Source organism: Acanthochromis polyacanthus, chromosome 7, assembly GCF_021347895.1.
Source record: "Acanthochromis polyacanthus isolate Apoly-LR-REF ecotype Palm Island chromosome 7, KAUST_Apoly_ChrSc, whole genome shotgun sequence".
NCBI lineage: Eukaryota > Metazoa > Chordata > Actinopteri > Pomacentridae > Acanthochromis > Acanthochromis polyacanthus.
Window position 1 is genome coordinate 11,447,732 of NC_067119.1, and position 14,344 is coordinate 11,462,075.

The 14,344-nt window shown below is 38.9% G+C and overlaps 1 protein-coding gene across 1 annotated transcript in view; it reads right to left on the bottom strand.

The window, feature by feature from the left end:
* Positions 1 to 14,344, bottom strand: part of aacs (acetoacetyl-CoA synthetase) — a 49,174-nt gene that overhangs the window by 33,032 nt on the left and 1,798 nt on the right. Inside the window, exons 2-8 of the mRNA XM_051950745.1 lie at positions 13,258 to 13,361; positions 11,897 to 12,017; positions 9,732 to 9,845; positions 3,536 to 3,633; positions 2,795 to 2,909; positions 1,994 to 2,075; positions 1,726 to 1,879 (exon numbers count right to left, since the gene is read on the bottom strand). Of these exons, the coding sequence (XP_051806705.1) occupies positions 1,726 to 1,879; positions 1,994 to 2,075; positions 2,795 to 2,909; positions 3,536 to 3,633; positions 9,732 to 9,845; positions 11,897 to 12,017; positions 13,258 to 13,361 (788 nt within the window). The remainder of the gene's footprint in view (positions 1 to 1,725; positions 1,880 to 1,993; positions 2,076 to 2,794; positions 2,910 to 3,535; positions 3,634 to 9,731; positions 9,846 to 11,896; positions 12,018 to 13,257; positions 13,362 to 14,344) is intronic.

The window sequence follows — 14,344 nt, forward strand, 5'->3', positions numbered from 1 at the left end:
TGTCAGCTCTAAGTGGTTCATTTTGCTTCACACAACTGACACATTCAGTAGATTTCTTTGACTACAGCTGCTGTGAAGTGACACTGAAAATTATCTCAGTGAGCAGGTCAAGAGCAACCAGCAATATGGTAGAAATTGAGCCAGTCTCCTTCAAAAAATAACCGTAGACAGAGAAGCATGAAAGAATTTGGATTAAGGCATAAAAGAACTCCCACACTGGGTGCTACTGCATCATTTAAAGCCTCCGTGTTGTGTATTGCTAAATCATAAAGCTGGCTTTGCTCACAATGTGTGTAGTCAAGTCAGTTACATTTAAACAGCCCAATATCAAAAACCACTTTCAGCATGTGATATCAGTAAAAGCTCAAAAATAGCCACTAAATGACACTTGTGGAGAGACTTTTTCCTCAATCGCTGCTGCGAAGGTCAAGAATCTGCTTTAAGCCTCATCTGTTGAGCCTGCACAAATTTTAAAACATCATGGCCATCTGTTACTCCATGACACCATAGATTGGATGATGCTGTCCTCTACTATTTACAGTGTGTGCTACTTTGAATTTTAGTTGTGGCACTGTAAGAATCGCATTTCTCGATTTTTCCAGTGTATTTAATGCCACACGTATCAATATCAACAAGATCAAGGAGATTTGTAATCGATTCAGGAGGACAAGAACTGTGGTTAAAATTCACGTGAGGAGGTTAGAATCGTTGAGCACTACAAGTACTTGGTGCAGCATCAGACTGGACTGAAGGACCAACACCGACGCCGTGTGCAAGAAGCAGACTGTATTTTCTGGGGGGATAACATATTTCAACGCATGCAACAGGATGCTTGAGATCTTCTACTAGCCTCTGGTCATGAGTGGACATTTACTGGGGTGTGTGGTCTGCTTGAAGCAGAGAATCAGCACCAGAGATGTCAGCAGGATTAATGAACACATTCACATGGCACAGTTATGACTGGTCAAAAGCAAAGAGTCAGTGAGGAGCAGGAAGTCACTCAACAAACTGTTATCTATCATGGACAATCAAACACATTCTGTCCAACTGCTAACTTCTCTAAGAAAGGTGAACACTGTCGCACTACCACCTGTGCATACTGTTTTAAATCACACATACTACCACTACTGTTTCTGATGTACACATTGTACGAATCTGTTTTGTTCTACTTTTAATTTAACCTAATATTTTCTTGATTATGCTGCTATAACTCAATTTTCCTCAAGGGATAAATAAAATACCTATATCAAATCTTCTCATTCTTTTCCCATCTATCTTCTAGACTACATCACTAATGGAGAACATCACCTCCTTTCAACATTGTTCGCATCTCTGAGCATAAGTGGTGTGCACTGCAAACCAAACTGTATTTGTGGGTCAGCCCAGGAGAGCGCTGCAAACAGATGTGACCAGTGTGTGCTCATTTCAGTATGAGACACAGCTGTGCCTAACCCTCCTGGAGCAGCCATGAAATATTAGCAACAAACAAACAGTAATTATGTTAAATGTTACACAAGGACAAATAAGAGTACAGAACAACTCGTGTCTAAATCAGTGACCCATGGCTTGTCCTGCATGGTTAGATGCACCATTCTGAGTTTTGTTGGATAAAATGACCAGCAGTGTGTGTGAAATATTGCATTTGTGCCACCTCAGCTAACAAATAAATTGAGTGTGATCTATAGTTTTTGATTTAAGGCTAACGGAAACCAAAGTACTTCTTACCCCAGCAGAGTGGACCATACATTTCGGAGCACCTGTGGTTCCAGAAGAGTACATGATGAACAGAGGATGACTGAACGGAAGCTGCTCAAACTCCAGCTGAGGGAACTGGTCGGCCTCACCGCGCCCAGACGCCAAGAAATCGTCGATGAACACACTGTGGACAATAGAAAACAGTGAGAAAAAAGCTGACACTAAATATTGAGGGGATAAAAGATATCCAGTCTTTTTTTCTGTCATTTAAAAACCTGTTTTTATAAAAGACACAAACCTGTTCGGAATCTTGGAGAGGTCAGTCTCATGTTTGGAGCGAGCATAGGGGATAATAACTACTTTTTTCAGGTCAGGCAGACCTAGAAGAGAAAGAGAAAACAGAAAGGAAGAGAGAGAGTTTGAGTTTCTAAAAGGTAATTTAATCATATTTTTTTTAAATCTACATTGAATTAAATAACATCAATATCAATCCCATACTACAACTCAAAACCTAAAAAAAATCATTTAAACTAACATATCAGTAAAATAAATGTCTCTATTTCTTCAAAGATAAAAGCATGCCAGAAAGACAGAAAAAGAGAAAGGCTGATGCTTTTGTGTTCCTTTTATACTTAAAACCTCCCGGAGGAGCCAAGAAGAAGCCAAGATGATTCCCTAGAGAAACGCTGGGTTTTTTTTTTTTCCATGTAACTCATTTTGGTTTCCCACTGAAGTCACTAAGAATACACTTTAATACATACAGCATGATAATTCTTCGGGATTCTCTGTATATTCCAGCAGCACTGAACATTTTACTTCATTCCGTGTGTGAATATTCTGCATCAATTCTTCGTACTGTTTAATACTGAACACTTACAAAACCCAGCGGAGTAATTTTATTCAGATCTACTCATCTCTTCCAATGTCTTTTCCAACTAGTTGTAGGAAAAGAAAATCCATTTGGTTTTAATAAAGACAACGTATATGTTGAGAGTTTGCATATACAAATGTACTTTTAATTTTCCAGAAAATCTGCAAAAACTAAAAGAAAAATGCACAGAGAGAGACATCAGTCTAAAAAATTAAAGTGGCTGCCAACCTTTCACAACGCTGGTCAGCTTTTCCATGTGGTCGTGTGTTTTGCCGTTGTAAACTACAGCAGCGACGGAGAAGATCAGCTTGGGCTGGATTTGAGAAAACCTGTCAAGGACACCCTGATGCAGAAGGAGAGAGACAGAATTAGAAATTGCTGAATAAAATTAAGAAAGTAAATAATTATCATAACCCCAGGTCTGCATAAATGCTCTAAAAATGACTTACAGATGACTTTCAAACAAAAAGTAAAACAACTGAGCAGACAGGACAAGTACAACAAAAAAGAAATCCATAAATTACATCAGAACAGTAATAGTAGTTCTCTGATCTGCCTGAAGGGGCAGCAGCGCATCAGAAACAAAAAGAGATTAAGTAGGGCCACTAAAGATGAGTCGCTGCAGGGTGAAATCAGCTGCTCTGTAAGAACTGATTAAGAATTTAACGCTCAGTGTAAATTAGCACAACAATAAAGAGGAAAAAAAGCCACTGTGACATTAGGTTAAAGGCACACTCTACTAAAGCTGATAGATCCCATATTATACAAATAAATGACATCTAAACTCTCAGATGGATTTGGCGTAATTATCTTTTTATGGAAAATAAACTTCCTTGCATGGAAATCTGTCGGCAGATAAAAGGAATAAGATGCTTTATCTGCTGCTAAAGCATACAAATGCAGATACTGAATAAAAATGTCTATCAATCAAACACAAACACACAATAAAGAAATGCATACAAGACTTACATTGACTCCAAAGTCGACAGATGTTGAGCTCCAAATGGCTCCGATGCTGGCTGCTGCTAACATGGCCTCTACTGCATGGATACCATTGGGTAGGTAGCCTGGAGAGGAAAGAGGAAAACACAAAAATTAAGGACAAAATCCATGTTTCTTACTATTAAAAATGACCACGGATACACTCTGAGTAGAGTTTCAGAATCATCATGATGGCTTTTGATAAACATACTGATGTAGACAAGTTAAAGATGCACACATGAACGACTTTTAACTGCACACACTAATTATAGCAAGCATTTACTATTAATGATGTCAGAGTAGAAAGAAGTAGAAATTAGCTACTAGTATTTGTTAGGTTTTCAGTTATGTTATATCTAACAGTAGTGAAATGAAAGCAGATAGACTTGTTATGTAGTGTCTGTCATATCACCCAGTAGGTCACCTAAATGAGGGAACAGTGGAAAAAGTCAAAGACAGAAAGGAGAAGCGACACACAGAGAGAAAGATAGTGGCATGGAACAATCTGGATAGCAAGAAGAGGGAAAAAATGAGATGGCAAAAGAGGAGGGGAAGAGAAGTGATGAACATCGACAAGGGCAGTGAAAATATTTCATTCTTAACAAGCAGCGCTGAGCTCATAACCGCTGTCTTGCAGTGATGTACGAGTTGATCAATATAGAAAATGTGCCCGAGGGAACTACAAGTCTTTTCTCAGGGTAGACGCAGACAATGAGAGATGAAGACAGAAAAAGAGAGGGAGATATATATTGACAACTGCAGCAAGGGGGATGAAGAATGTGAGAAGCCTTCAAGTCAGTGCAAAAAGTTCAGAAAGTTAGGAAATGTAATGAATTTAAATTTGAGTGCTAAGTTTTATTTCACCAGAAAAACAGGAAGAAACTGTTCATTATGTCTCACAACTATGACATGAAGTACAATAAAAAAAATAAAAAAAAACAGTGGCCAGGCATAAAACAGGAGCCATCATGCTACCTTTAAAGGAAGAGCTGTTTCACTGATAACATGTATCTAATCTTAAGTAAACTAATAAAACCATTACACAACCAGTAGTTCCAGCAAAAGCAATCTGACCAGTGACACTGCAACCATGTAGTCTCCTCCAATGAATCATGACTAATGAGGTTGTACTGGCTGCCATGCTGACTCCTGCTGTAACCAGGAAGCCGATCGTGGCCGTGTGACATCATAGGTTGACGGATCGCTGCCCCGCACCGCTGGCTCTCCTCACGTTGTTCCGGGACAAATTGCGTTGTGAATCATAATCTTACTCCAGCTTGTCCGACTGCCTCTGCGGCTGCTGCAATGAATCACTGTCTTGTCATCTTGGTGCGACAACACTGTCTACATGTCAAAGCAGCACACTGCTCCAACTGCCTGTTTATCAGTGCGGGCCATCATAAAACCTTCTAGCTGTACATGCATGTTGCTAACAGATTGCAAATTGCATTTCAAGATGGTAATGGCTTTGCGTTTCCTAACAGTGGATGTTGTAACTGGATACTGCACCAATATATGAAACAGACGTATATTTAAAGGGCTACAACGATACAGGAGGAAATAAAATGAAAACAACAACAACAAAAAAACATTTGGAAACTTCTCCATCAGGATTCGGGTTTTTAGCTCTGTGAGTTGAGCAGTAATTGGATAACTTTCGCAGAAAACAACAATGTGACCTGGAGACCACTGGTTCTGACAAAATGTGAGTGCAGGGAATCCTTCATGGACCACTTTTGCTAACGTACCCCGAAGGAACGCTGTCGACCAGCACAAATCTCTGGTCAAACTAAGAAGTCTGTGATTACCCTTAACACACACCAGAATAACTACGGGCCACCCAAGTGAAAATTTGCTATTTTCAATGCCACTGGTCCATTGAGAGAGAGCACAAATCCTCACGAATCAGTATAAACCGTTTTAAAATCCAATATCCAACAGCAGCAAGGAGCAGTAGCGGCAACAGTTCTTTATTTTGTAATAAGCATGTGTATACAGCAAAAACAGCAGTTTCTTATCTTTTCTGTCATCTATGGGGTACATATTTGTTGAATGCCTTGTGCAAAGCCTTGTTAAGTTTGTCCTACTGTGTTGTTTTTGTCTGCATTCACTCTTACTCTTCAAACTCACTAAACACCAAACAAACTAGGATTGTACAGCAATTTTAAATGATTTTAAACAAGGAATGATGATATGAATGAAAGTTACTTCCATTATTATTACTATTTAACACCTACTTCGGTAAATGAAGTGCACTAAAATGTAAGTGTCCCTTTTGCTCAAATACATAAGCTGCAACCCGTGTTAGAATTCTACTGCTGAAATTTGTATTTTTTAAGCAACTCTATTTGTTCCTTTCACGGTTTTTCACATTTTATCACTGCCAGGGCTGAACAAGGTGCAGAAAATATCTAAACAAATATTGCAATTTGACTTGCAATATAAATTTTTAAAAGTCAAGCTTCAGTTTAATATTCACTGAGCAGTAAACGGATTTAAAATGTGCACTACCATGTAAGACACCATCAAATGTGTGACTGTCATACAAGGAGTGCGGCATGAATTTGTAAAATCACTGCCACAACAGTTTAAAAATGGGGTCGGACGAGCTAAACTAGGTTGTGTGAAATCAGAATTTTGATTTGAAATCGAAAAACTTTTAAACGCTAAATGTTGCACTGTTTTTTTTAAAATATATTATTGACTCTGCGTTCATACTGGTCAAAAGAAAAAGGCTACGGATGAACAGTGAGTGTATTAATGGTAAATAAAAGACTCTGCATTTTCCTTTAAATGAATGCTGGCCATGACTACATACAGGCTTACTAACAGGATGGAAGTGATGTTGAAGACGATAAGCCCAAGGAGAATAGCAATGAAACTAAAAAGTGCATGAATCGGAGAGTACATATGTGTGTGTGTGTGTGTGCGCGTGTGTGTGAGCTTGGGTCATGTTCTGCTATAAAGCATGGCTGGCTTCATCAGCTAAGTGCTCATATATCTCCAGGATTACGGACACCGACAAGACATTTTAGTTACAACCTGGGTACAAGGACATCTCTGTCTCTAACACACAACAGTAAGTCCACACAGTCAAACACACCCACACAAAGATTTGTGTTTAGATATGCAAGTAAAGTAAAGGGGAGAACGGAAGGGGGAGGCATGAAGTAGCCCCTCTCCCTGTGTTTCTGTTGCTCCCCTCCATCTTTCTCGTCCTTCTAATGAGATTCCCACAGAGCTTAAGTCATTTAGTTAATGGATTCCCCTCCTGCTACATCCATCTTGGCTCTGAGCACGCAGACGCACAAACTTTCTTACACACCTTGTTCATTCATCGACAGACTAGCTCGAAGGATTTTAGCAGACATAGATTTTTTTTTCCACATTTATGCTTCAAAATAAAAGCAGGAAAGTATTTAGACATATGACAGTCCGGGAATTAAGGTGCCTTGATTTGTGGAGATTATTTCTTAGAATACAGCTGCTATCATTTTAAGTAACCAAAGAAAACTAATTTTGGTAAAACTATAGCAGCTGTTCACAGAGGTCAGAATGCTCCCCCTACACTTATCGCTGCACAGATTTTACACCTAAACCTTTTGCCAAATTCCTGGGTGAGAGCTCCTCCTACAAACAAGCATTTCCTGGAAGCACCAAACACTGATCTCTGTCATATTCATCAAGACAAAATAAAGTCTATAGCAAGAAATCTTACATACATTGGTCTATTTGGTGAGAAATAGAAGCATGTTTCATAACATAAAAGGAAAGACTTCACAAGCCCTGAGTAACTGAAACCCTTAACACTGACACAGCACAAACAGATCAATACACATTGCTGTGTTGTGGCTGGAAATGAGGCAGACAACATAGGATGAAACTGAGATGATAATAGATAAGACAGCGCATCTTAGCATTTGTAGCTGCACTTTTTAGGCATTGTATGAACCTCCCTGTAACAGAAGGATTGATCAACAACTTTCATGGCGACTAGTGGAAAATTGTTGCATGGAATATCATGTTTGCATTATAGGTTTCTGAACACGTAGATCTAAACTTTACCACATGACTAGTACTCAGGATACATTAATACCCACACTAGCTTACCACACTGCAAATTTTGGACTAATCTTACACATTTCAGAAGGTTTAAACCCATTATATTGACTGGAACACAATAGTTGGAGTCTTTATAACAGCTGAATAATCAAACTATTCTTTATTGAATTCACTATTCTTCACAAGGGAGTGTATTTTCAGATCAGAAAACCCATGAGAACCCTAAAGTAACTGCACCCAGATAGCTGAGCAGCGCTACTAACTCAACAGGTGTTTCCACAGAAAGAAATGTGGCAACAAGCTACAAAGGTGACACAGATAAGCTCTGAGAAGGATTTGACACTTGAAGCAAATGTACTGATCACAAAATGGGTGGAGAAATATCTATGACAGGCATTGAAACTGTAAAGATTGCAGTCATGGCATTGCTCAGTAGCAGGTTGTACTGCTGAGATCCCAAGTATGAATGTGTGTGTCTGTATGAATGGACTGAAGCCATTCCTCCCTCCACAAACATGGACTTCGAAGAAATAAATGGCGACATTCAGAAAGCGCTTGACTAGTGCCAAAACAACCAGCTCTTCTTAGCAGTGAGCACATAGAACATCCATACAGAGCTCATGCTGTAACAGCCTTCAGAGGAGGACAGAAGAGTTAAAAGCAATAGAGAGGATGCAAAAAAAGATAAAGGGCTACAAACAAATACATCAGGGAGGGAGAAAAAAAAAATCAAACATCAGGTTTCCAAGACATGTTCCATTTCAAAATTCCATAGTTTTCACACATCTTGGTAGAGTTTTCAGACTATATTTGACAAATGAGTACAAACAGGTGAATGTTGATCATGTAAATAAATAGTTTTAGCTCGAGGCACTGTATCTCCTAAAAATAAATTAACACACAAAGTAGACAAGGTCAGTGCACAGCAGGTGCAATGCAAAATAGCGAGCAATGAGGAAAAGCAACTCCCCAAGTCTCCCTAAAAAGGAGCAGTGCTACAGACCAGTGCTTCATTTTTTTTTTTACAAATAATACTATATGTGTTTACTTTCATTTATAAATAAGATGTGAAAACTAGTTAAATAAAGTTAGATAATTCAATTTCACTGTGTCTGTGTAAATTAAAAATGAAGGTTTCCAAACATGAAAAAGATAGTCCATTTATTTTTCTGATAACCATTTCACTAGTTTGTCTTTTGGTTATTTCTGATGTTGTGTACATTTACTAGCCACAACATTAAAACCACTGAGAGGTGAAGTGAAGAACACTGATCATCTCGTTACATTGCAATGTTCATTCATGTGATGTTACTTCGGCACAAACCCCCAACCTAAAGAATTTTGCCGCCAAGTACATCTCCATATAGCATATCATGTTAGCTGCTTCACTGAGCAGAACAATGCGCCAACCCACATGCGAAAGCTGTTTAGGAATGGCTTGACAAAAACAACACAGAGCTGAAGGTGTTGACTTGGTGTCCAAATTCCCCAAATGTGAATCTGACTGAGCATCTGCCATACACATCAGAACAAGTCAATCCACAGATACCCAGCTACAAGCCATAGGACTGACAATATTCTGGTGACAAACACAATAACAGATCCTGTGTCCTTTTTCTGACAGGCCTGTTCAATTTTGGCAGCACAAGGGGGACCTACACAATATTACTCAGGTGGGTGTAATGCGATGGCTAATCGGTGAATAAAATTTAAGGATATTACTGCATTTACTTTCAAACTAATTTGGTTGAAGACGTCAAAATTTGATCCAATTATAAGGCATTTGTGGTAGTCTTTGTGCAGACTGATGTTAGGCAGTAGAGGCAGTTCTGCAGACAAGTGTGCATTCAGGTACATTGGTTTCAAGCTAGCTCTGGCCCACACTTTAATTTCAGTGGCTGTTTGATCCAAACATCATGAAAAATACTGAATTTATATTTTTGAAAACAGAAAAGGGGCAACAGTGTGACAGATGTGACACTAATATTTTAGTTTTCTATGTCTTCAGACCTGGTACTGGCTAAAAATGTCATTCTGCAACCTTGGCTGATAAATATGTAAAATGCTAATGCCAGTAAATGCTCTCTCTTGCAAGACAAAGAGCCATAAACCTGAGACTCACCTACGACTCTGTCTCCAGTCTGGATGCCCATCTTCCTCATGGCCGCTGCAAACAACGCCACGTCACGCCTCAGCTCCCCGAACGTCACCTTCACAATCTCCTCATTCGCCTCCGCTGGCAGACAGAAACAGAAAACAACATTACTCAAAAATACAGATAACTATGTACAGTCCAGAAAGTTACGCCAACAATAAATGATATCTGACTCGAGTTGGGAAATTTATGCTTTTGGGTATCCCTTTGTGAATTGTGTGAAAACGTGGATTTCTGGGTAGGTTAAATGTCAGTGAAGTCTAAGAAATCCACATCTTAGAGACATGAAAAAGACCAGAGACACAAATAGAGAGAGATAATGTGGTCAAACAGAGGCACACAGGAAAGGAGCCATTATCTCTCTAAGTAATAGTTTACTGACATTTACAAAGGCTCCACAGCATTGTGACCAATGGGTCTTGTCATAATTACATTGCGACTCTTGAGGGAGGTTGTGTGCTTGTGCCCTCACAGACACACACAGCGATAAAGAAGGGCCTATCCATTAGTATCTGACAGTCCTCAGAGGTCGGGAAGGGGGCAGCAGTTAATCTAATAATGAAGTGACGTAAGAGGCCTTGCATACATCGCTGCATCGATCCGGCGCTCAGCTCCACCCTCAGCTCTGTTCTTATTATGTTCCCACGGTAACTATCCTTCCGTTGACATCGTTTGCAAAAACAATATTTAAAGACGCAGTAAAGCACCAAGTAACGCAATCTGTGTGACAAGTGGTGGAAAAACTCTAGTCACAATGACTAACACAGAGGAATGGGAGGAGGAAACCACAGCTGGTTATAGTTTATCATGGGGAGAAGCAGAAAACATTAGAATGCACAAAGAGCAAACTGAAATCAACAACAATAACTGTAACTGGCTCTGCATGATTACAGCATGTGCATATGAGGGAGAATACAGTGCCTATAAGAGTTTTTAACCCCCTTGGAAGTTTTCCCTTTTTACTGCTTTTCAGCATTGGATCATGGTCAATTTAATTTGGCCTTTATGACAAGGATTTGTCACTTCATTCAGCCACCCCAGAACATTTCCCTTATTGTCTTTAAATCATTACTGTGTAGCTTTGGCTGTAAGTTTCAGGTGTCTTGGTGGAAAACAATTCTCCTCCAAAGTCACAGTTCTCTCAACCTGTATCAGGCTGTCATTTGATCCTCTACCTTTAGAAGACTTTGAAGGTTTGGTGCCGACAAGCATCCCCACGCGATGATGATGATGCTGCCACCACCATGCTTCAGGTGTGTTTGTGATGAAATACTGCTATTGGTGACAGCCAAATACAGTGTCTAGTCGGAAGGCCAAAAAGCTAAACTTCGGTCTCATCAGACTAAAGAACGTTCTTCTAATTGACTTCAGAGTCTCCTGCATGCCTTCTGGTGAACTCTAGTCGGGATATAATAGGAGCTTTTTCAACAGTGGTTTTCTCTTTGCCACTTTCATATAAAGATTGAAGTGGTAAGGAACAGGCAATAGTTGTTTTCTGCACAGTCTCTCCCATTTGAGCTGCTGAAGATTGTAACTCCTTCAGGGTAGTCATAAGTGTCTTGGTGGCCACCTTCAATAGTCTCTTTGTGTTGCATTTATTCCATTTCTTACTGATGAATTTATCTGTGCTGCATGAGAAATCCATTGACTTGGAAATGTTCCTGTATCCATCTCAGCACTTGAGCTTTTCAAAAATGTGGGATTTTTTTTGTCCTCATAGTGCAGTTATAGCCAAGTGTGCAGATTCAACAGTGACTGAACTTTCCAGATAAAGGAGTTTTTTTTACTATAGTCACTTTAGACAAATTCCCTGCACTCAAATAATCTCCATTTTCTTTATTGTGTGACTTCTTGCACTTGGCTGAACCTGTGTTGAATTAGAATGAGTCACTTTAGAGAATTACACAATCACTTATTTTTAATTAATTAATTCTATTTTGTAGGAACTGTTTTTCACTTGGATATGAAAGAGTCTTCAATGTAAATTCTTGTCAAAAAGGATGCCAGGATGCAGGAATTGACATCTTCTGGAGATCAACAGAACAATCACCCAAGGTGCAGTATTATCTGCCATATTAATACACATATGCTACTTACTGTTGCTTTAATCAACACCGTATCACTTTACTTACTTGCAGCATAGAGCGCCACTTTGTCCTGGTCTGCATGTTTGAGCAGGTTCTCGGCGTAGTTGAGCCGAGCCCCTTTAAACCACTCTGGAGCGTCTGAGATCCGTTTGGTGACATCCACCACCTGGTTTACAGGAATGGAGCACACAAAAAGAACATAGGGGAGAGTGATACATCAAAAAGCTGAATTAAATTTGTATTTTTGCTACTAGAGAATCAATTATCCACTATTTTTTTTTGTTATTTTATTACAAACAAAATTTCGGCAAGAAATACAATTTGTCATAAAAATTTAAGGTGACAAAGCACAATAACACAATGCACCACACTTGCAAAACATCTGACTGACTACTATTGTTGTCCTGTCCTATATATCATGTTTACTTTGTGCTTTGACAAATATAAGAAAGGATTACATGGGCAAGAGCATGTAAGCAGGCACTGAAGAGAAATATTTTATCCATGTGTACAGAATGGGTGGGTCAACAGCACGGCACAGCTTCAGACATTTATTACACCACCTGAATGGCTATATCCTGAATCTAAGCAACATGAAAAGGATACAGTTAATGAAACAAAGAGCACACAAACTAAGATCATTTAAAAATCAGGGGATGAACTGGCTTTTTAATGTAGCCTTGGCATGATACTTATAGTTTCAATGCTAATAAATAGGTTAAAAATGTTAGAAATGCTATTGTAGACCTTACAGTTTTCACATTTTGGACAAGTTGGGAAATGCTCACACCCTCTCAGGAAAAACAGTGATGCAGGGAGCACATTTTCACAGCTCTTTTTTTCCCCTGTCTTTTCTAGCAACATTATAATCCGAGGAGCAGGACAATGTGACGCAACAATAACGCAAGATGGATGCACACAGTGGGCACATACAACTAATATATGGACTGTGGCTCATGTAAATTTAAAAAATATATATATATATTCATGGTGTTTTGTATCAAGTTAGGACAAACCGTTTTGGAAAGTTGCTAAGGAAGCCAAAATACACAGTAAGAATTTATGCATGTCTGAATTACGCTCTGAAATAGAAACACTTCAATACAAACTTGACCTAATATTGTTATTATAATATAGTACTACATGTTAATGTGATCCAGTAATTACACATTACAACCACATGTCTGTAACCAATACGGGAAACTGTTTCATAGTGACGCACAAAATCGTATTACAGTCAAGGAAGTTAATATTCTACAGGCAAAGTTGAAAATTACCACCATAACACCTCTGCCAGTAAAAAGACGGTCATTTATTTGATCTTTATGATGAGTTTCTCTACTCTGCCAGCCACTTCCGAAACCTAAACAAAACTTTTTGACAGTATGACAGCAGGTTGGACCCACCTCTTCATATGGCTTGGAGCTGACGACTCCACAGAAGCGCCACACTTCTGCCCAGAACTCGGCGTAGCTGTCCACAGACCACTGGTACAGATCACTGTAATTGACTAGAGGACAAAAATACATATTCACAACAAAGATTAGACATGAAAGAATGAAAAATAACTAGACTACGTGCTTCCTTCCTAATGTTAGACTCCACTAATAAGTCTCAATTAAACCAGAAGGCAAAGGCAATTCCTACAATACTCTCTTTGTTAACAAACATACACTTAAAATCACGGATAATCTCCACAAGATTTATTGATTAATGATTAACATCATCAGTGAATCTGGGTTCCAGTGAGCAGTTTCCATTTAATACTGTCTGAACACTGTAAAATAATCCCTTGTTTGGGGAGGTTCACTAAGCACTGGCGACTTTAACACCAAGTGACTAATAGAAGGGAAAAGCACAGTTTAGAGTGGCCAAGTAATTGCCAAACACAATTTAAAGCAGTCGCTCCCAGTATTTTTGGCATATGACTCAGGATGGTTAAGCAATGATTACACACAATTACTACTCAGCTTTTATGGGCTGTAAAGCAAACAGTCACGGTCCCTTCTCAGGCTGCTATAATTTAATCATTTCTAAGGGTGCAGACGCAAGGTTTTAAATATGTCAGAAAAAAAGAATACTGTGTTCAGTCCTCTTTTTTCTTGGGTCAAAAAGCAAAATGTCTACATTCGATATCAAACTTGCAAGAGCTGCAATTTGTTAAAGATAAAGCTAAGGTTCATCACTAAATTCCATCATGAACGAAACACTGGGGTACAACAGAGATGCCTCAGCCTACAATTCACAAAAAGAAAGTTTATTTATTCCTTGGCAAGGAAATGTGCAGTGTTGCAGCTACAATGAGGAAAGCACAAAAAAGTTGGAATATAAGTTGAAAATAAAAATATACAAAAACATACATAAGTGCTGTTTATATTGTACCGATTATTCCATATGTAGAAATTCAAAATTGCACAGAATCCACTGAATATGGAGATCAATGACATCAGCCAGGATTACTCTATGAATGTATGTAGGAAAATACTATTATTG